Source organism: Phyllostomus hastatus, unplaced genomic scaffold (genome assembly GCF_019186645.2).
Source record: "Phyllostomus hastatus isolate PE091 unplaced genomic scaffold, TTU_PhHast_1.1 phas_contig_402, whole genome shotgun sequence".
In the NCBI taxonomy this organism is placed as follows: Eukaryota; Metazoa; Chordata; class Mammalia; order Chiroptera; family Phyllostomidae; genus Phyllostomus; species Phyllostomus hastatus.
The window spans coordinates 17659948-17683047 of NW_025333873.1; the positions used below are offsets into that span (position 1 = coordinate 17659948).

At 45.7% G+C, this 23100-nt stretch overlaps 2 protein-coding genes across 9 annotated transcripts in view; both read right to left on the minus strand.

Moving 5' to 3' along the window:
* LOC123822499 (histone-lysine N-methyltransferase PRDM9-like) overlaps positions 1-16871 on the minus strand; it is a 38655-nt gene extending 21784 nt beyond the window's left edge. For 4 of the 7 annotated variants that reach the window (XM_045844512.1, XM_045844507.1, XM_045844514.1 and 1 more), the window contains exon 1: positions 16774-16868. The gene's annotated coding sequence lies outside the window, so the exon portion shown is untranslated. Of the gene's footprint in view, positions 1-16006; positions 16388-16773 lie in introns of those variants that run through there. The other 3 variants (XM_045844513.1, XM_045844508.1, XM_045844509.1) reach the window with 2 other exon arrangements.
* On the minus strand, positions 4688-15587 carry LOC123822498 (histone-lysine N-methyltransferase PRDM9-like). Of its 2 annotated transcripts, XM_045844505.1 has the most exons (9): positions 15479-15587; positions 14541-14587; positions 12272-12497; positions 11628-11729; positions 11157-11428; positions 10691-10758; positions 9361-9554; positions 7338-7406; positions 4688-7060 (listed from the first exon to the last, which is right to left on the minus strand). In XM_045844505.1, the coding sequence occupies exons 4-9, from the start codon at positions 11650-11652 to the stop codon at positions 5103-5105; spliced, it is 2586 nt and encodes an 861-aa protein (XP_045700461.1). In that variant the 5' UTR covers positions 11653-11729; positions 12272-12497; positions 14541-14587; positions 15479-15587; the 3' UTR covers positions 4688-5102. The 2 variants fall into 2 exon arrangements, with proteins under 2 accessions (XP_045700461.1, XP_045700462.1); XM_045844506.1 differs by lacking the exon at positions 12272-12497.
* Positions 16872-23100: the final 6229 nt, after the last annotated feature.

Sequence of the window (23100 nt, forward strand, 5' to 3'; positions counted from 1 at the left end):
TGTCACGTGGCTCTGGTTCACGTACTTGTCTTTAAATTCATTCAAAACCATTTTGTTATACTGTACCATGACAAATGTCATATCAGCATGAATTAAGAAAAACTCATGAAAATTGTCACGTGTTTGTGTGGCCATTTTCATATTGAAGGTGGACGAACATAAGTAATATTTTCAGCACATTAGGCTTTGGTACTTTTTTTTTCTTTAAAGATTTTATTTATTTATTTTTAGAGAGGGAAGGGAGAGAGAGAAAGAGAGAGAAACATCAATGTGCATTTGCTGGGGGTCATGGCCTGCAACTCAGGCATGTACCTGACTGGGAATCGAACCTGTGATGCTTTGGTTTGCAGCCCACTCTCAATCCACCGAGCTACGCTAGCCAGGGCAGGTTTTGGTATTTCAAGAAGGATGAGAATGTCAGTAAACAGAAGAAAAGATTTGTGGCGTGTACGAGAAGGTGTTGTGACAGATCAAACATGTCGGAAGTGGTTTGCAGCGTTTTGTGCGGGAGGTTTCTCAGATGAAGATGCCCCAGGGAAGAACAGACCAGGTGCAGTGCAGAGCCATCAAGTCCAGATGTTCACTGAGGATAGACCATGTGAGGCCACACAGGACACAGGACACATAGTCGAAGTACCCAAATCAATTGTCGGAAATCATTTGTACCAGGATAGTTATGATAATTGTTTTGGTGTTTGTGTTCCACACTAGTGAAGTGTGACAAAAAAGCAACCACCATTCTTGACAGCATTTCCATGTGGAATTTTCTTCAGAAACATAAGGAAAGTCTGTTTCTGTTTCCAAGACAAATTGTGAGGGTGGATGAACAGTTGACACTACAATAACGTGAAGCTGGAGAGATCATGGGGCAAAAGAATGTAATCATCATCTGACACTCAAAAGGGCGGTCTTCATCCAAAGAAAGTGTTGTGTAAATGGTAGGTCAGGGTTAGGTTTAGGGTTAGGGACCCTGTCTGTACGCCCACACTTACCCTGCCCTTAGTGTCAAACCAACTGTCAGGTTGAAGTGAAATGTCCAGGGTAAGGCCAGCCCATGGAAAATTAGGTGAGTGGTGGGTGTATGAAGGGTTGTGGGAGGGAGTGTTTGAAGTGAGCGGGAGCAGGGAGCAGCTGCAGCTCGTCTGGGAGGAGTTGCAAAGGGTGCTCAGACTCTGTGCAGTAGGAGTGTGAGGTCTCTATGTAGTTGAGCCATTCCTGTGGGACCACTTCTTGTGAGCACATTATGTAGACCACAGACCAGCTTTGGGAGCGCATGACTTCTGGTCCCAGTTCACTGAGCATTGCTAGGTGCAGCCTCACAAGCTCTCAAGAGGCAAAGCCAAGTCTGAAGTTTCAGGGGTAAATGTTGTAAGCTACAAAAATGAGAAATGTTACATGTGACAAAGCAAAGACCCTGGGAGCGTTCTTCCGTGTTCAAAAGAATGTAGCTTATAAATGGCAGACCCAGGCTCACATCACTATTAGAGACCAAAAGGTTAGAAGTTCCTCCATCAGAACTGCTGCAATGTATATGAAGAAGTGCAAATAACAAAAGGAGCCATTTTGGGCTAAACAGTTAGAATTTTTCCCCTGCGGACTGTCAAGAGACCCCACTGGATGAGTAAAGAAAAGGCTTCTGGTGTCCTCACAGCAGTCTAGATTATTATAATTCAATTGTTACAAATATTCTATAAAACGATTCCACATTTTTCTGTGGTACTTTTTCCCTAAAATAGAAATGGCTTTGTTTGTTGCAGGTTACTGAAACTATACAGAAAAATGAAGTTAATTAAAATCCTATCCCAAGGAACATTAACTGCCACCACTTTAAGTGTATCCCTCCCAGATATCTGCATGTGCACATTTCCTTTCTGCTAGTTTCTCTGGATTGGACTCACTACGCAGGGGTCTTTGTGTGGGTTCAGAGCCATTGGAGTGCCAGCTTCTGTCCTTTCCTGCTGTGCGAACTGAAGACTGCCCATTTCCCTGTAGCTTGTGGTATGTAGTGCCTTTAAGTTCAAATTCTTTTCCGACTGCAATAGTGATTTATTTGGGGGTTAATTAGAAGTGTGTTTCATAACTTCCAGATATAAGGACTTTCCAGTTACCTTTTGTTACTGAATTCTAGATTAATTGCAATGAGAGCAAGAAATGTTACTTTCTATAATTTCAGTCCTTTGAAGTGTGTTGAAACTTGCTTCATAGTACCAGTGTGCTTCTGTGCTGCCATCTGGTGTTCAACTTAGGAATAATGCAGTGCAGGTCCGCAGGAAAAGTGCATTATAGTGGATCATCTAGGAATGTGGAATCCTATGTTATTTAGATGTGTGTTTCATCACTTTTAAAAATAAGGACTTTTTAGTAACCTTTTGTTACTGATTTCTAGATTAAGTGCAATTAGTTCTAACAATATGCTTTACATAGTTTGAATTTTTTGAAGTTTGTTGGAACTTGCTTTACAGTACAACATGATCACTGAAAATATGTCCCCTGTGCGCCTCTCTTCTGCCATCTGGTGTTCACGTTGGGAAAACACCTTGGTGCAGATCAGAAGGAAATGTTGGGTAGAGTGGATCATCCCTAAATGTTGAATCCAATTTTACTGCTCATGTTAAGTTTATTTTTTTTAAAGATTTTATTTACTTATTGGTAGAGAGAAGGGAGGGGAGGGAAAAAGAGAGGGAGAGAAACATCGATGTGTCCATGTGTATAAGAGATACATCAATCGGTTGCCTCTCACACACCCCAAACTGAGAATCTGGCCCCCAACCCAGCCATGAGCCCTGACTGGGAATCCACCCATCACTGTTCGGTTTGCAAGCTGGTGCTCAGTTGTCTGATCCACACCAGCCAGGGTTCATGTGAAGTTTTTTATATCTCTACAGGTTTTTTTTTTGGGGGGGGCGGGGGGGCTTGGAAACCAGTTTGCAGATTTGATCCCTGGTCAAGGTACCTGCAAGAAGACTCAAGCAATGGCTCTACTGGTGTGGCTCAGTGGGCTGGGCACCCACCTGCAAACCAAAAGGTCTCCAGTTCCATTCCGTCAGAGCACATGCCTGGGTTTGAGGCAGGAGATAGTCAGAAAACTCTGGAGGTGCTCCAGAGCTAAGATTAAGGACATTGATACAGGACACAGACCCTGTTCTGAGACTGGTTGTTTATTAGTGATACATTCTCATGGAAGAGGACGGGTCTTGCTGAGATGGGAGTGAAAGAGCACCAGGTCCTTTGCCCTGAGGAATTATATACTGGTAGTTGCTGGGATGGGGGAGAAGTTACATACTGATTGGTGGGCAAGGTGGTGTCAGCTTCCATGGGGAATGTGATTACCCAAATGTAGGTAATGTGTGGGAGTTGTTAGCCTGAATCCTTACCTCGCTTCAGACCCCATTTGGTCATCTTGTAAAATACATCTGTGACAAGAGAGTTAAACTTGAGGCAGTTACCCAAAGTTACCAGTGGGCTCTTTCTGTAAGCACTAGGGACCCTCTCATAAAACAGATAGTGACCAGAGGAAAGCTATTAGCCAAATTTGTCTTATAGGTCTTTTCCTTGAGTGCTGTGGACCCATTCCCATCTTCTAGGCCTTGGGACAAATACAGTTTGAAAGCCTATCTCTGCCAGATACTGGAAATGATACCTAGAATTTCAACATGTTAGCATGGTATTTCTTGTGATATTGGAACATCTGGCAATAGGATTGAACCAGGCTCACAACTGCTGAGCTACTGGGTGAGACATGTCCTCCCTGCCTTACCATCTTTCCTAACACACCAGTGCAGGAACTGTTCCTAATGTCAGTTCTCAGCAAGGTGTGAGCTAGGGTCTTGTTTCACAGGTCACTCTCAGTACGACCTGCCTGTTGAGGAGGCTCTGAGGGTGTGCAGATCAGTGGGAGGGTGCTGACCTGGAGGGAAGCGAATCCCCCTCCTCCGGCCTCCTCAGGGCAAATGAGTCTATGTGGGAGTGGTATCTGCTCAAAATCTGAGTTTGGCTACAGATCCCTACCCTGTCCTTATCTTCCTTTGTCCAGTGTTAAAGACCCAGAAGACATGGGCACTGAGGACTGTTCACCAGGGCTTGTGATTTTAGTGATCCTCTTGCCAGATTCTGTCTGTGCTGACTCAACTTTGAATGTCAAAAAGGCTGGAGTTCCCATTTCCATTGTACAGACTAGGAAACAGGCAGAGAGGCGTTGAGAATCTTGCCTTAGGTCACACAGCTGGAGAAGACAGAGTTCAGAATCACACCCACCATGCACCGATGTGGAACTGGTATGCTGTGCACCATGAAGTGCTGACCCTGAAGGGGCAGCAAGGAGAGTGAGGAAGACCAGGTGCCCAGACTGAGCCAGGCTCACATCCATGCACAAGCACACATCCTCCCTGCCATTCACCTCGGAGACTCCAGAGGTGGTAGGAAAACAGAAGAGCCAAGGGAAGCCAAGGGAGGAGGGTAGGGAGCCTATTAGGAGAAGAAGGCCCCCATCCCAGGAGTCTGGGGAATTCCCTTCCCTGGTGAGTCTGTCTCAAGACTTCCCCATTTGTAGGAGTTGAATTTCTGTGGCTGAGAGGATGAGTTCTTTGTGGCTCTTCCCGAACTCTCTGCTTTCAGTGATGGGGGAATGTGCGATGTGGGCTTCATATTTGTATGGAGACAAAACTGTTTAGAATAGGATGTCAAAAAACCATGAAGAAGATTGGTGCTGACATTCCCATATCACTCATGGAACTGTTTGTCAATCTCATCTCTTGTCCTGAAACTGGAGGGTTTGTTTAACCAGTTACTTCTGTACTAATTACAATCTTGGGGAGACTAACGATCCATGGACATCGTAGGGCTATTGACATGTGATTTAATGGTAATGATTCCCTTCACCTGCAAATACGGGGCTTCTCCCCACAATGAGTCCTCTGGTGTCTGAGATGTGACTGCTGTGTAAAGCCTTGCCCACACTCCCTGCACAGAGTTCCTCTCCTGAGTGTGTCCTGTAATGTATGATGAGAACTAACTTCTGTGTCAAGCATCACCCACACTCCCTGCAAACATAGGGCTTCTCCTCTGATGTCTGATGAGATCTGACTTTTCAATAAAGCCTCACCCTACCACCTGCAGATATAGGGCTTCTCCCCAGAGTGTGTCCTCTGGTGTCTGAGGTGATGTGATGGGTCCGTAAAGCATCGCCCACACTCCATGCAAACATAGGGCTTCTCCCCTGTGTGTGTCCTCTTGTGTCTTATGAGATGTGACCGCTGTGTAAAGCCTCGCCCACACTCGCTGCAAACAAAGGGCTTCTCCCCTGAGTGTGTCCTCTGGTGTCTGAGGAGACGTGACTGGTCTATAAAACCTCGCCCACACTCCCTGCAAACAAAGGGCTTCTCCCCAGAGTGTGTCCTCTGGTGTGTGATGAGACCTGACTTGTCTATAAAGCCTCGACCACATTCCTTGCAAACATAGGGCTTCTCCCCAGAGTGTGTCCTCTGGTGTATGATGAGAGCTGACTTCCAGGTAAAGCCTCGCCCACACTCCCTGCAAACATAGGGCTTCTCCCCTGAGTGTGTCCTCTGGTGTGTAATGAGAACTGACTTCCGTGTAAAGCCTCTCCCACACTCCCTGCAAACATAGGGCTTCTCCCCTGAGTGTGTCCTCTGGTGTGTGATGAGAACGGACTTGTCTGTAAAACCTCGCCCACACTCCATGCAAACATAGGGCTTCTCCCCTGAGTGTGTCCTCTGGTGTGTGATGAGACGTAACTTCTGTGCAAAGCCTTGCCCACACTCCCTGCAAACATAGGGCTTCTCCCCAGAGTGTGTTCTCTGGTGTGTAATGAGACCTGATTTGTCTGTAAAGCCTCGTCCGCACTCCCGGCAGACATAGGGCTTCTCCCCAGAGTGTGTCCTCTGGTGTCTGATGAGATGTGACTTGTCAGTAAATCCTCGCCCACACTCCTTGCAGACATAGGGTTTCTCCCCAGAATGTGTCCTCTGGTGTCTGATGAGACCTGATTTCTGTGCAAAGCCTCGCCCGCACTCCATGCAAACATAGGGCTTCTCCCCAGAGTGTGTCCTCTGGTGTATGATGAGACGTGACTTTCGTATAAAGCCTCGCCCACACTCCCTGCAAACATAGGGCTTCTCCCCAGAGTGTGTTCCCTGGTGTGTGATTAGACTTGACTTGTCTGTAAAGCTTCGGCCACACTCCCTGCAAACGTAGGGCTTCTCCCCAGAGTGTATCCTCTGGTGTGTGATGAGATGTGACTTGTCTGTAAAGCCCCGCCCACACTCCCTGCAAACATTGAGCTTCTCACCAGAGTGTGTCCTCTGGTGTCTGATGAGACGAGACTTCCAGATAAAGCCCCGCCCACACTCCCTGCAAACAAAGGGCTTGTTCCCTGAGTGTGTCCTCTGGTGTGTGATGAGAACTGACTTCCAGGTAAAGCTTCGGCCACACTCCCTGCAAACGTAGGGCTTCTCCCCAGAGTGTGTCCTCTGGTGTGTGATGAGATGTGACTTGTCTGTAAAGCCCTGCCCACACTCCCTGCAAACATAGGGCTTCTCCCCTGAGTATGTCCCCTGGTGTGTAATGAGATGTGACCCATCACTGAAGCCTTGCCAACAGCTTCTGTGCTCAATTGCTACAATTCTTGACATTCCTACTTTCACCAATACCTTGCCTGTGTCCTCTGGACTCTCTTTCTGGCCTCTGTGGGGCTCTTCCTCCATCATTCTCTCATGCTCACTAGAGCTTGTCATTTGTTCTTTGGAAGGTTGGAAAAAGGGCCTTAAGATTCTCCTCTGACTGATCGTTTTAAGCAAAGGTTTTGACCTTTCTTTGACCTCTTCACCTTCAGCTTTATCATTCCAGCTGGGTGTACTAGTATGTTGTTGCTGCTGATTCTGATCCTCTGGACAGAGTTCCTCTGCTTGGAGGTGTTTTCTTGCAGATGTTCCCGGGAGAAACTGGGAGGGATGATTGAATTTCATGTGTTGGCTGAGGAATTTCTGACTGGAGAAGGCCAGAGAGCAGGAGGGACATAGGTGCATCTCTGGCTTTGATTCTCCTGAAAGAGAAAGGTTTGGTAAGGGTGGATATGCTGATCAGAATGCCTGGGCCGCACAACTTGTTTCCTGGCAAGACCTGCCCCATGAATAACTCTTACTGTCGTGACAACACAAGCTATTTCCCAGTGACCACTCACAGTCTATCTTCCTTTTTATTTTTATGCAGTGCATCTTCAGAAATCCAGAAAACCCGGCTCTGGCTGGTATAGCTCAGTGGATTGAGCGCGGGCTGCGAACCAAAGTGTCACAAGTTCAATTCCCAGTCAGGGTACATACCTGGGTTGCAGGCCATGACCCCCAACAACCGCACATTGATGTTTCTCTCTCTCTCTCTCCTTTCCCTCTCTAAAAATAAATAAATAAAATCTTAAAAAAAAAAAAAATCCAGAAAACCCCTATCAAGGGTCTTTTCTAACACTGCCCAGACTAGGGACATTAAAGTAGCATGAGAGAAAGTTTCACTCCCTGAATTTCAGTGACTTTTCTCAAGTACAGGTATCCTGAGGAAATCTAGGAATTGCTTCTCAAGTTTTCAATACTATAAAATAAAATGTCTTTCCTGCCCTTGATTGTGTGGCTCAGTGGATTCAGTGCCAGCCTGCAAAGCAAGGACTCACAGGTTAGATTCCCAGTCAGGTCACATGCCTGGGTTGTGGGTCAGGTCCCCAGTAGGGGGTGTGTGAGAAGCAACCACGCATTGATGTCTCCCTGTCTTTCTCCCTCTTCTTCTCTAAAAGTAAATAAATAAAACCTTAAAAGTCCTTTCTCAAGCCTCACACCAAATATTTATGCTTCATCTCATTCAGTGTTAGTCCATTTCAAATATCCTAAGAAGTCCTGTTTCAAAGTATTTCTCCAACCACACTTCTTACAGGCCTGACTCCTGTTCCTCTCTGGACAATCCACCATGTGCTCTCACTTGGAGATGAAGTAATCTCTAAGGGGATTCCCTACTGAAGTTTATTTCCTAAAAATTAACAAAGCATAATCTGAACAGAGAACATACCCCTCTACAGCTGATGACTGCACACTTCCACTCATGAAAGTCCCCAGTGTCTCAACCTAGGTCATCAGCACTGCATTTCCAGTGCTAAGCATGTGTGATTCTTACCCTCCGTGCTGAGACGAGACTTAAGTGACCCTCAGCCAAGTCAATGCCACACCTCTTTTATTCCCTGCACTAGCTGCTCCCTCTATCTGGGATCCTCTGCCCGCAGGTATTTTTGTAAATGTTATCTCCTGAGTGAGCCCTTCCCGGACCACGTGCCACACTGTACCACCCCTCACACTGATCCCTAGGAACTTGTCCTACATTAGTTTTCTCCAAAGCAGTATCTGCCATGTAGTGTTATGCACAGGCAAGCACGTGCCTGGGTTTTCCTCCTTTATTGGTCAGCTCCTCAAGAGCAGTGATTCTCATCCTCATATTGATCTGTTTTTCCAGGTCCCAGGATCCTCTGTCCCACAGAATAGAATCTCACCTGACAATTCACTGAAATGGTGAATGTGCCCTGCCTCAATGGTGTGGCTTGGTGGGTTGGGTGTTGTCTCACAAACTGAAAGGTTACAAGTTCGATTCCCAGTCAGGGAACATGGCTAGGGTTGTGGGCCAGTTGGGGCGTGCCACAGATAACCGATTAATGTTTCCCTTGCACATTGATTTTTCTTTCTCCTTCCTTTCCACTCTCTGTAAAGATAAATAAAATCTTGGTTAAAAATGTTTGATTTATGTATTTATTTATTTTCGGAAAAGGGGGAAGGAAGAGAGGGAGAGACATATGGTTGCCTCTCACATGCCCCATACTGGGGACCTGGCCCAAAACCCAGGCATGAGACCCAATTGGGAATCAAACTGGCAACCCTTTTGTTCACAGGCCAGCACTCAATCCTCTGAGCCACACCAGCCAGGACAAAATCTTTAAAAAATAATGAATGCATATAAATAGAAATGTTTTATTTAGAAGTATAGAGGAAAATAAAGAAGAAACAGCTATAAAAGTATCAGAAAAACTGCCTCAGTGAGAAAACTGGTTAGTGCTTGAAAATTTTTTCCCTCTCAGTCATCCAGCACTATATTCAGCTGTACATTTTGTTCATGAAATATTTTAAAAATAAAAAATATAAAAATTTTGCCTAAGAGTCAAAGGAATATGAATGAATTGAAAATTTCTGAAGCATTTGATTTGAAACTGTAATGACTTTAGCGTGGATCCAACTCTACTTAAGAGTTGGATCATAAATATTCCTTTGGAGAATTTTCTCTTTTCTTTCCGTTTTGAGGACGAACACTGGTGCCCACCTCTCTCAGCCGAGAGCTCTCTCTTCCACTTGCTGCCCCACTTGTTGCCCAGCTCCTGGCCATACTCGTCCCCAAACCAGACCAGCAGCTCACAGCCTGGCCTGATAACCCGGCAGGTTCGGTAGAAAATCTGCCCGTGGTATTGAAAGGCCACCAGGTTCTGCTCTTCATCATCCCGGGCACAGTTCACATACCTGGGATTGAGGCAGAGGAAGGGAAAGAAAACCTCAGTGATGAGTTCCCACTACCTGTTACATCCATGTCCAGCTGCTCGCTGATTCTTAAGGCCCTCAGGCTCTGGTGTTACCCACTGCCCCTCATGCTCCCGGGGAACCTTCTGTTCAGTGTCTGAGCCTGTCAGCATGTCATGTGAATTTCTACCTCCAAGTCCTGCTTGCAGTGCTAATCCTGCCTAATACCATTTTCTAAAACCCAGTTCTAGACTTAACCTCCACCCTGACTGGCCATAATATCCAGTGATCTCTGGCTTCCCCAAGCTCTAAATCAAGTTGTCTCACACAACAGAACCTGGTGCTTGATCTAGGGCTCTGCTTCTAAATCAGCTCACTAATTTCCCAGTACTCAGCCCACATCTGTTTTCTCTTGAGAGGCCTTTGTCCAACCCCCCCTACACTTTATTTAGGGTACCATTCACTTGCCTGGCCCAAGGTTACTATAGAAAACTGGAGGTCCTTTTGTCTTAGTAAAATAAAACAGAACAATAGTAGTTGGTTCACATTGTTATCCCTGATAAAAGAGAGCCCCTCTCAGGAAAGGGGCCCATGACCATTCCTCTGCAGGTTTCAGAGCCCAAATCTAATTAGAAGTGAGGCTGGAATGGTGTGCTGCCCTCACAGGTTTAGGCCACACTTGGTTTATGCTATTTTGACACTGTGTGCCTCGTGGAAATGATAGTTAAATGTTTCTAAAAGCAATTGTTTTGTGTCTGTCTGCAAGAAGTCCTTCATAAGGACATGGGTTGTGTGATCTGTGTAAGTAATGTATTCCTTCACCTAAACTGGAATATAGTCAGTGCTTAATTAATGTTCATTTGATAAATTCAAGTGTAATCCAGTGTCCCTGGTGAATCTAGGCTCTTCAAGGTCCTTTCCAGAGCACAAGTTGTTTCTAGTAGAGTTTTATATTTTGAAGACATATGTTATACTTTTTTCCTAAATGTCCCCTGAAATGAAAAAAAACACTATATAGAGAAAAAAGAAGAAAAAAAGGATGGAGGGAGAGCACTGAGCAAGGCATGAGAGGGGAAAGATTTATGGGCTTGGGGGGGGATGAGTGTCCCCTCTGGCACCCAGAGACCTGTTGACCTCACCTCATCCAGTTGGCCCAGGATCTGTCCTTTCCATCCACATACTCATAGCAGTTTCTTGCTTTGGCGATCTGTGTGTCAGAAAAGAAGTTAAAGACCTTTTATTTCTTTTGTGGGGAGGTAGTAGTCAGAAGAATTATTTTACTCTACTGTCATTAAAGCTCTTCTAGCGTGCATGGGGATTCAACTGCCAGTTGTCACCACATGATGTTTTTCTTAGTCCTCATCTACACATCTGAGTCTACCTGTGCAGTTCAGGATGTGGACTCTTTTCTGTCTGCACCACTTTGCTCCCACTTACCTTCTGATCCTTAAACAGGAGCTCTGTGTTCATGTAAAGTCCAGTCAGTACACAGAGCTAACCATATTATCCCCTCCATGACTAGAATCTAGGTGAGGTGAGGTTCATCCAAGCCTCAGTAGGAATGTGAGAAACCAGAGGGCAGTGGAAGAGGTAAATAGTTCTTACCAGCCAGGAGTATCTGCTCTTGGCTGCCTCTTCATCTTCTGTGATGTGTCCTTCATAAGGGCCAAAGTGCAGACCCACTGGCAAGTCTGCTGCCTCATTCCACACTCCAAGCCCAGCCTCAGGGATGCCTGACGGCCCGATTCTCAACCCAGGGGGTAGGGTGAGGGCTGAGTGGTGGGGATGCCCCTTGTCCACTGCAGTGTCCTTCACAAATGTAGGGGGTCCGTGCACTGCACAGCTGTCAGTGAAGAAATTCTGACACTTCTCACAATCTGGAGGTGAGAGCAAAAGGGGTTAGGGAAGGTATAGCACATGTTCGTGGACACAAAGAACTTCAGAGGGAGTCCGGCAGTCACATCATTGAGACTCAATCCTGTACTCCAGGTCAGTAGAGGAAGGGAATGATTTGGGGACCAAAGGACTAGATGAAATTATTGTACCATAACTTGGTTCTTAGTGAGGGTCACTTACAAAAGTAGTCATCATCCTGGGGCATGCTGACCTCTTCGTACACACAGTCCTTTCTTTATTTCAGGCTGTACATCTTCACATCATTCTCCTTTCTCCTGAGTTCTGAGTTGGAGAAGGGCAGGTAAGCGAGGTTAGTGGGGTCTAGAGTGTTAGTTCCCATTTTGTCAGATAACACAATCTCCTCCCATCAAATGATTACTTGTCCTTTTGCATACTCTGATATTTTATTCCATTAACTATTGGTTGAGAAGACTAAGACTCTAACTACAGATGACTGATTCAATTTTAGTTTCTAGATCTCCCCATTACCAGGTTTACTTGCCAACCTTTAATCATTCATAACATATTTACTGAGTGCACTTTGTGTGTTAGGCATTGAGGAAAGGCCTGGGCACACAACACCAATAAAGTGTGGTTGCTATTATCACAGATGGATTTATTGGACAAGTTGCATGTGTCAATTGTTTCAAATTTAATTTAACATTTTCAAGTGATATATGAGTGAAGTATCCTTATCTTCACTTTACACATTAGCATTCAGGAGCTCAGAGAATTTATAGGATTTGTCCAAAGCTCCAGTGATAACTTCAGTCTCGGCTTAGCCCAGCTTAAATCCAGGCCCATCCAAAGTCCACCCCACATACCTAGGTCATACTTATCAGCCCTTCCACAGGACTTAGAGGAACGAAAGTTTCCACATTTTTTCTCTTAACCTGATTTTCATCTAGTGTGCTTTCCAAAGGCACATGCTTCTCCAGGAGAGGACACTGGTTTCTGGGAATGCTCTGAGTCACTTGCAGTCCTCAAATTTGTTGTTCCTGACAATTCCTTCAAACTATATTCATTGCTTAATGGCACCCTGGATGTTGCCTTCAATGTAAGAGTGACATATTAAAAGAAAACATGTATTTAAATTTTTAAGGCTTATGATACATTTTACAGGCATGCTTTTAAAACTTCAACCCTTGGAAATACCTAGGGAGTATGAATATAGAGGGGAGAGGGCCAATATGGGTAATGAATCCAAGATTATAACTCTTGCCTTATGGCTCTTTTCTTTAAACTGTGTCTACAGTATTGAGAGTGAAGGATATTTGGAAGAGAATAAAGAAATAGTTGGCAGAAACATCTAGACAATAAATAAAATGGTGATAAAATTTGAAATACCTTAGAAAGAATATTTGTACTTAGATCAGCTGGTTCCCACCAATTCTGTTTGAATAATGCTGTATCAGTAGCTAGTTGTTTTCAGTTTCATGATCTATAACATGCTAATTTTCAATATTCTAGTGAATGTGCAATTAAATAACACTCACAAAAGTGTTGTGAATTGTGTAATATAGTATGAAGTGAGATTACAGTCCTGCTATCAATTTACCCCTTAGCTCTCTCCATATTTCAAAATTCACTGAAATTACCTTCAGCGTTCATCAATCATCTTCTAGTTTAATTTGTAATTGTGAAATCATCCATTTAGCAAACATTTGGGGGCCCCCAAGGGCCCTGACCTGGGCCTGTGACCTCTGAGAAGACTCAGGTATGGACCAGCCTCTCAAAGAGGTCACAACGCAGAGGTAGGAAGGCTGAACAAATGATTCTAAACAGAATAGAGTGGCCTCATTGGTCATTGGTACTAAGAGAAAGAAGCCGTTACTTCACCTTACAAGAAACAGCATTTGAAATGAGTTCCAGACAGATGCGTTTCTGCTGAAGAGTATGTAACCTATATGAAGTCCTTAAGTCATGTTATTATTTTTTTGTTTCTCAATCAGCAAACCTGAAGCTCCTCAGGGCTGAGAGATGCTTTCTTTGATTAGAGTGGGAGGCTGTGATCCTGGACATTTTACATTCCTCTTCATCTGGGACCATCCATTATACAAACTGCCTAGACAGTGTACACTGTCCTTAGTCAAAGGGTCTTCGTGCATCTCTCACTTCAGCACAGCAGAGAAGAACTTCAATTGAAATATCAGTCAGATGAATGATGTAATGACATATGGATAAGACAATGTAAACTTGAGAAAACTATGAAAGTTTATTTTTCTAATTTTTAAAAATGATTTTGTTTATTTTCTTGAGAGAAAGGGAGGGAGAAAGAGAGAGAGGGAAACATTGATGTGAGAGAGAAACATTGATCACTTGCCTCTCCCACACATCCCAATTGGGAACCTGGCCCACAACCCAGGCATACGCCCTGACCAGGAATGAAACGAATGATCTTTTGCTTTGTAGCATGTCACCCAACCGAGTCATGTTGGCCAGGGTACAACTATGCAAGTTTCAGTGAGTTAGTAAGTGGTTTAGAGAAGCAACTATGGGTTAGATTGCACTACCACTGATCTTAGACATCTAGTCACTTTTCTATATCTCTGAAAGGTTACTTCCTCAATCAGAAATGGTGACAGTTATAGTACGTACCTCATCGAGTTGTTGTAATGTTTAAGTGAGTTTATTCACACAGAATTCTTAAAGTCTGAAACACTGTGATAATGAAACAAATGGTAGTTACTATTGTTGCTGTAGTTGTTAACTATTAAGATGATGATGAGCCCTGGCTGGTGTGGCTCTGTGGATTGAGCGCTGGCCTGCAGACTGAAAGGTCAGCAGTTCCATTCCTGGTCAGAGCACATGCCTGGGCTGTGGACCAGATGCCCCCGCTGGGGGAGTGTGAGAGACAAGATATATATGTGTGTCTCCCACATGCTTCTCTCCCTCGCTTTCTCCCTCCATTCCCCTGTCTAAAAATTCGATAAATAAATGTTAAAAAAAAGGATGATAATGTCGCACAATGTATTAAAAGACCAGCAAAGGAAGGTGGCAGTCCCTAAGATATTTTCTGCATTTTCCTACTCTTACCTGCATTTCTATCCACGAGGAAAACTTTCTTGTCAACAGGACTTGAGACATACTCACCTTCCGGTGTTTACTGTGTTCTCTTCTGAAGGCCACCCAGGATTTCACTGAAAGATGATGGGAAATCAGTGTTTTGGTTGGTAAATGTTTCCCAAACCTGGAGATTCTTATTAGGGACACAATTCTGAATGAGAGTAGTCCAAGACCAATCCCAAGATGACTGGAAAATGTTTTCTGAGGTATCATTAAGGCCTAGACTTCTATTGGGGCCATCCAGTAATTTCATTAGAATGATAAAAATATAGGCAAAGTGTCATCTATGCTTCTTCACCCTATGTTCATAAAGCATCTATTGCACTTATTAAATAAATTGGCCTCTCCTGACAAAAATGTAATACAAGTAACTGCACAGAAACTCCATGTCTTCAACATAACCCTTTCTCTTTCCTGTTTTCGTCACTCAAACTGGCCTTGTCCGGGCTGAGGGCACCTCGACCACCCGGCCTCCTTTCTCTGGTATCCTCCCCCCTGGGCACATACCGGCCACCCACGCCCTTCCTCAGTCATTCGACTCTGGTCAGTATCAATACTCTGTTGACCACAGAAACAGAATTCCAGTGAAGTTGAAGATCACATCTTGACCTCAGCCGTGTGTCAACCCCAGACCCACGAAAGTGGACCGACCCCACCCTCCGAACACTCATGATACTGGACAGAACATGGGGCCGACATCAGGAAACCACACGGTGATCAACCCCTCCCGACCCTGGCCCTCCCCCAGCTCCCGCCATCACCACGTTAACACTGTTCCCTGCCCCCGTCTCCATGCAGGCCACCGCGCGCGCGGCCAGGTGTGGGGACCCTCCTCACCGGCCAGACCCGCCTCCCTCTCTTGTGCTGACGACCCTTCTGAATTAGTTATTTCTCGCTCACTTTATGTTCCTACACATTTACTGCTTATTAACGCATCTATAAATATAGACGATTACGTTGCCCACGTGAAAGTTTACGGGAACAGCCCCTCACTGTACGACACACTGTTGTGCCTCTTCCTCGTCCGCTGCACCAGCAAACCTGTTCCCTGGTGACGTCCTGAGATGCCGCCCGACCCACACCGGGTCCGAGTCGGGAGGGCAGCGCTGGCTCCTCCCGCCGCTCACCGTGCTGCCTCGGGGGCCCGTTCTTCATCCGAGTCCTCACGGGTCGTCCTCCTGGAGCTCGGTGGCCCGCCTGCAGCGGTGACACAGGAAAGCGAGTCGTGAGCTCAGAGACCTGGGAAGAGACGAAACCTCTGTCCTGAAGCAGAGAGCGTGGGGGAGGGACAAGCCCAGGAAACCCGTCGGACTGGCTCCGATGGGACGGGAGAGTCTGCAGTGAGTTGCCGTGAGCCCCGCACCCTCGTCAGCGCCGGCCCCGCTCTGACTGAAGGAGCAAACTCCCTGAGATCCCTGTCCGTGCGGGAGGGAGCTGCAGGCGGGATGGAGCCGCCAGAGCCGAAACCAGCCCAGCGCCTGCGCACGCGCTACCTGGGCTGGTGAGCGCGTCCGAGTTCCTCTTCACGTTCCAGTGCCCGCCTTTCTCGCCGAGGGCAGGGCGCCCGGAGAGGGGGACGGAGGGGCTGGAGGGGCCGCCTGCGGGGGCGCCCTTGTTCCCGCCCCTCCCCCCACACGCCTCCTCAGCGCGGGCTCCGGAAGCCGCAGCCCGGGCGTCTGAGGGGTCCCATCCGCAGGGCGGGTCCGGGCGGCGCCAGGAAACGCGCTTCTCCCGGGGAAGGGCCCGGAGGCGCCCCGGGGGTCCGGAGAAGCCCGCGCGAGGCGCGGGCGCAGTGTCCGGCACTCCGCCGTCTCTCGGGCTGAGAGGCTCGGGGTCCCTCAGGACACGATCTGCGTCTTCCGGGCGGAGGACACTCAGCGTCCCGGGGGGGAGAGGGCCAGACCGCCGCGGCTGAGGGGGGGGTTGGGGCGTCTCACGAGGGGCTTCCGGGTCCCCTCCACTGAGTCAGTTTCCAGGACGACGGCATTCGGGGTCTCTGCGTTTGGGGGGATTTGGTCTTTTCCCGGGCGGGCGAGCTGCAGGAAGGGCGCCCCGAGCTGAGGGGAACTGGGGTTTCCAGGCTGTTTGGGGGTCTGAGCGTTGGGGGTCAGGAGACGTGGGGTCCTCCGGGTTAGCGGACGCGGGCCCCTCGGTGCTGAAGGGGCTTGGGGCCCCTCGGGATGAGGGCATCTGGGGTCTCTCTGGCTGGACTTGGAAGGTCTCGGGCTGAGGGTTCCCCAGGGCAGGGCTCCCCGCTTACCGGCCAGTCTCCCGGGGTCCCTGCCGCCGCGCCGCCCACCTCGGCCGAGCGCCCTCTCGGAGCTCCTGGGCTTCCTGCCCTGGGAAGGAGGTTCCACCCTGGATAGCCGCGTGGGCACAATCCGCCAATCAGTGCTGGGATCCCAGGGCCCTGCCCGCCAATGGGCGGTCAGAAGAAGCTGAAAGGGCGGGGCAGAGCCCCCTGAGTTCGGCACAGGCCAGCAGCAGACCCGCCCCGCCCCGCGGGGATTGGCTACCCTGGGTCTCCCGAGCACCAGTCACGCAGCCTGCAGCTCGGTGGCTCGTTTTCCCGCAGCTGGTGAGGGGTCCGCCCCGCAGGAGCTGGGAGTCCCGAGCCGGGTTGGACCTTAGGGTGGACGTGGCCCTCCTGCCGCCTGGCAAAGTATCTTTGTTCCACCAGACTGTGGTCGGGATCCCCAACTCACACCTAGGCCCGTCCGTGCCCCCCACCCCCACCTTTTCAAACCCACTTTCAGCTAGGTCTGCCGAAGCAGTGAGGACGCCGTCAAGACTGCATTGCGTTCTGTGGAAACTTAAGTCAGTGAATTTTGAGCACGCAATTCATAGACACAAAATAAGTCCCAGAGGGCTCAAGTATGTAAACACAACCAATAGAATAATAAGTATACTGGAAAACACACTGGTAGAATTTCATGTCTCAAGGAAGTGGTGTTACGATTGATAGGTGTGTTTAAGTAACTCAGGTGTAAAAACATTTCAGGAATATGAGTGTAACCGGAAAAGACACCGGCGTTCCGGCTGCCTGTCACTACCAAATCCAACAAGCAATGACAGTGATTGAATCTTTTATAGGCGCTTTATTCAGATGGCCGGCGATCCGAGAAGATGGCGGGTTCATACCCTAACAAACCATCTTACTCTTTCTTTCCCGGCCAGATCTTTTATAAGGGGGTTGTAGGAGGGCAAACAAGGTGTCAGCGAAAGCCTTTCAAATTCAACAGTTGCCTCCAAGGGGGAAGGGTGGTCGCTTGCTTCTTCCTGGTACAGATGTCTCCAGGAGGTCAGCTGCTTATTCTCAGGCGCCAGGATGGGCCTGATCTGTAGTTACTGAAACAAAAACTTAACATACACATTACTTGCTAGATTTATGACTATTTACCTTAAACTAAATTTTCCCAAGTCTTAAGCCCCTATCAGGAAGACGAGATAAAACCAAACAAAACTAAATAAATGTAGAAATGCTGGACAAACCTACAAATATTTTGCATAAAAATAACATAAAATGTGAGTACAGGGGTCCACAGAGCAGGGTCAGTTTCGCTGCTACTGGCTTTCACGGGATAAAGTGGGAAGAGTGTTTCTGGTCCTTACCTCGTTTTGAGCACGTAAATATAACTTGATTTCCATAGACCTGAAATGAGCCAACTAATTATTACTGTGAAACTGCATAAAGGGAAACCACACTAAAGTGGAGTTGGGGGTCAGTGGGGGTGCTGTCGTATAGCATCACCCAGGGTCAATGACAGGAAAAATTGTCTGTCACAGGCCCCAACATGAAGATGGTAATGTGTGCTCCCAGGAGAAACCGACTCCCCAGCACCTCAGCCAGAGAGAAACCATCGTCACCCTGAACTGACACTTTTCTGCAATGCACTTTCACTTGAAGTCACCCCTCCCAACTTCCTCCTTTTTCCCTGTGAAATACATTCCTCTCCTTTACTTGTGGAGGTGGCCTGTGAGTTTTGCTACAGCTTGCTTGTCCTAAATTGCATTTTTTTTTACTGTTTCTGAGTAAACCCCTTATCTGCTGGTAAAATAACTGACTGCTCTATTTTTAAGGTCCACATAATTTGGTTGCCTGTATGGGGATCCAGAGGACTCCTGACATCTCTGAGGCTGATGAGCAAGCAGGTGCAGTGTCCTTGCTCTGAAAGACTCTGGGAAGGGTCCTTTGGTACAGACTTCCCAGTGATCATTTTGAACATAGCCATCCAGAAATAACATCCTCATACCCTCTGACCCAGAAATTCCACTTTTCAAAATTTTCTCCTAGTAGCCCTGGCTTGGTAGCTCAGTTGGTTACAATGTCCTGCCTATATGCCAAGGTAGTCAGTTCGCTCTCCACTCAGGGCGCCTACAAGAAGCAACCAATGAATGAATACATAAGAGAACCAACTAAGTCTCTCTCTGTCTTTCAAATTAATAAATGAAATGAAAAGAAAAGCATTAAAAATTTCCCCCTAGTTATGCTTCCCTGTGCATGAAATGAAGTATGTTCAATGTATTTTATCCAACACATATAATAACAGATATAAAGTTTTCAGTAGAAGAGAAATTGTTAACTTATGGTTTGCTCACACTGTTGAAGCAGGAGACAGCATAGGAAGAACTCTGAGACTGCAGTACTGTCACTGGCCAGCATTTATCAGCCTGGTTGCCAGGAAACACCTTTTACCAATTAGGTAGAATAAATAGTAAACCGAGGCAGGGAGGAGGAAGGAGACAAGTCTCACATGCTAATTCAGCAGTCCTAAGCCTGTTCTGATAATATTGCCAGGTGTTTCTGTAGCATCCAGCGAACGCAAGAACAATTTCGGAGACTTTCAGGGTTTCAAAGATGTTACTTTATTGGCCAAGTTTTAACCTGCGCAGGGGCGAACTCTCAGAGTGTCCGGAGACACAGTACCCACAAGGGCTGCAGACGAGAGTCGCCCTGAGCACTTATAGTTAGGTCCTTATATAGGGTTTTTGGCATGAGCAAGCAAGCGTTATCATAGAGGCTGATGTGGCAGTTAGCTATTTGCTTACAGAGATTGCGCATGGGAACAGGGTAAAATTCATATTTTTAAAACTAAACAAAGCATTGCTTATCTGGCCTACCCAGGGGAGAGCATCTGCCCGACATAGGATGTTTGCTTAACTACATCCTGCACTCTGTCTCCCTTATTAGTTCCTTTTAGCTACATTGTGGTTCCTGTTTACTAAGGTCATATTTAGTTCCTAATTTTCTTGTTCCCAACATTTCAGTATCACAAGAAACACTATTTTAGCAAGAAAGAAAGTCCTTGAAATTCTATGTAACATTTCCAGTATCTGGGAAAGAAAGCCTCGAAACTGTGCTTTCATCCCAAGGCCTGAATGTGGGAGAGGGTCCCCGGTGCCCACAGAAAGAGCCCATAAAACAACTTTGGTTAATTGCCTACCTCTGGTCACTATCTGTTTTATGAGGGAGTCCCTGATGCTTACAGAAAGAGTCCATAAATAACCTTGGAACGTGCCCCAATTTTAATTAACTGCCTCCTGTCACATATTTGTTTTACAACAAGGTGAAAAAATGGGGTCTGGAGCAAGATAAGAATTGGGGGCTAACAGACCCCCCACACATACCTAAGCGTGGGTAGTCACATTCCCCCGGGAAAGCTGGCACCGCATTCACCCGTTAATCAATTTGTAACTTTTTTTCCTCCCATCCCACCAACTATATAAGTCCTCTGAACAAAGCAATCTCCACCGCCACCCCCGCCCCCTCTTGAGCTCCGGGTGCTCTTGGCTCTCAGGCCATAAGGCTTTTGGCCACCTGGCCTCAGGCTGCCCAGGGGCTTGCCACCCCGGTCTTCAGCCGCTCTTGCTTTTGTCCCCTTGCTTTGCCCTGAAACTTTGCCTTTCACCCCCTACTCTATCCAGTCCTGTTCTCTTCCATGGGAACAGGCCACTAATTACATACTGATTACATACTACTAAATTTGCTGATATATAATTCTTTCCATGCATCAGCAAGAAGAACCAGGACTCTCCCATCAACAACACTGTGTATCAGCTCAGTAGTGCTGTTTCTTAGCATCAGGGTTGTGAGGTGGCCCTGAAGTGAGGCAGCCCTGGGGCAAACTCCCTCTGCTGCTGTGCTGCTTAGGGCTTCTCTGCTCATCTACAGGACTTCTCATCTAGACCTTCATTTCCTCTTTGCTCGGCCGCATTTGCACATGAAGAAGTGAAAACTGGAAAAGGAGCCCCTCTGAACAATGAGATCAGGCTGGGCGAGCAAAGAAAAGGCCTCTGGTGTTGTCACCACAACAGACTAGATTATTATTATTTTTAAATTATGCTGTGTTTTCCTGTAGTACTTTTTAAGCCCAAACTAAGATGGCCTTTTTGTTGTTGCTGCTGCTTACTTAAATTATATATAAAAATAAAAATAATTGAAAATCCTACCCAAACAGGAAATATCTGCTGTTATATTAAGTATATATGCTTCTAAAGAAGGTGGGGGTGTGTGGGCTGGGATGGGTGGAGGAGGGCAAAAGGGAAGAGTTGGGAAACTGTAATAGAATAACAATAAAAAATCATTTCATGAAACAAAGTGTATACCCTTCCAGACATCACTACTTGCATATTTCCATTCTTCCACTTTCTCTGGATTTAATTTATTATTCCGCGTCTGTAAGATGATGCAAAATTTGTGAATTTTCAGGCTCTGTCCCTAATGTGTGGATTTATCAATACAGTTTTCCCAGAGTGTTTTTTATGTACTATTTTTATTACCATTCATTTCAAATTATTTTTTAACTGCAATTTTAATTTAATTTGTGGGTTATTTAGAAGAGTATTTTATAATTTTTAAATATCAGCACTGTCTAGTTATCTTTTATTACTGATTGCTAGATTAGCTGCAATGAGAGCAAGGAACATACTTCATGTAATTTCAACCCTTTGATATATTTTTTTGAAACTTGCTCCACGTACAATATGGTCAATGTAAAAAAACAAAACAAAAAAAGCTCCAAGTGTGATTCTGTGCTGCCGTCCCTTGTTCATTTTGGGAATAATACCTTAGTGCTGGTCAACAAGAAAAGTTGTGTATTCCAGTGGAATCTCAATGGTTATTGATGGCAATGGTATTTAGAATCATATTTTAAAATGTCTCAAGGTATGGACTGTCTAATTACCTTGTGACTAGTTTCCAGATTAGGGCAAAGGAAGCAGTAAACATATTGTATGTGCCATTTGTTGGAACTTGCTTTACAATGTAATAGAGTCAGGTTTTTAGAAGTTCCAAGTGTGCTTGACAATCATTTGTAATTTGCTTTGTTTGTTGCTGCTTCCTTAAACAATGAAGAAAGTAAAATCTATTTGAAATAAATTTTAACCCAAGAGGTTAAAAAAATAAAACAACTATCATTTTAAAAGTAAAAATTGAATGAACTCTTTGGCCAAGCCACTAATGTGTCCCAAGTGTGCATCTCTGCTGCCATCTCGTGGGAATTTTTGGGACTGACATTTTAGCATGGGTCAGCAGGAAAAGTGGTTGACTTGACTGCTGATTTTTTTCTTAAGACTGTTTTGAGGTACAAGTCTCAGGTTCAAATGTCAGTGATCAGTTCCTTGGGATCACTTTTTATGAGCACATCATCTAGAGCAGACACTGGATTTAGGAGTGTACCATGGGTTCTTTTCTTTGATTATATCTTTAAATTACTCTTTGTGTATTCAAGATATTTATTTCAGCATGTCATTTACCACACAATTTACTAAGTTGTGTTATTTATGATAACTTTAAGTTGATATTCATGAGTTGTCAAGGTAAATAAGATATCATGCAATAATAAAATTACATTAGTTTAGCTGTATAAAGCATGAAAAAATAAAGCTTGGAATAAAACATGAACACAAGAAGAGTTAAAATGTGTTAGTTATAAGTTGATTCATAATTAAATAAAATGGTCACATGATTCTTAGCATTGTAGATAAGTTCAGGACCTGTAGCAGTGGTGGTTTAGAAATCAGAAGTATTTTGTAAGTAAAATTGTGCCCCTTGTAGGTTGCCTGAGGAAATGACAATATGGCAAAGGTCCACATTTTCAAAGCAGAGAATGTTAGATGGTGAATTCTGGAATGTAAAAGAGTAAGATTATAGATTCTAAGTAATTTTAAGAAACAATTATTGAAGGGTGATTTACAGGCAATGCAAGAAGACAGTGACCCTCAGCGCTGTGGTTTATCACAGTGTGGTTCAGTCTCTTAAGGTATCACATCTTCCTTGGCTTCTGAGCTTTTATGGGTGTCTTCTTAGCCAAGGATATCCCTCCCCAGTCTTTGTAAGATGGCTGGCATTTTTATTTATTTTTTGTTGTTATTCTTTAGCTCTCAGTCTCCAGGCTGCCTGTCCAGAGAGAGGTGTGATTTCAGATCTAGGGTGCAAAGGCACATACTGTTTGTATTCTAATTGACTCTTCATCCTGCTCCATATAGATTAGGGTTTCTCACTGCTATGAGATTGGGAGGTTTTTCTCCACATTGTAGGTGCTTATTAGTAATTGTTATCTCTTCAGTGCATGACAGTAACTTCAAC

Bases quoted from the DNA above. Each gene is read 5' to 3' on its own strand.
- LOC123822498 (XM_045844506.1), bottom strand. From the start codon at position 11,652: ATGCCCCAGGATGATGACTACTTTT. The intron at 11,429-11,627 runs GTAAGTGACCCT...TCTCACCTCCAG, and splicing joins CCAGGATGATGACTACTTTT to ATTGTGAGAAGTGTCAGAAT. The intron at 9,555-10,690 runs GTGAGGTCAACA...CCTCAATCCCAG, and splicing joins TCCTGGGCCAACTGGATGAG to GTATGTGAACTGTGCCCGGG.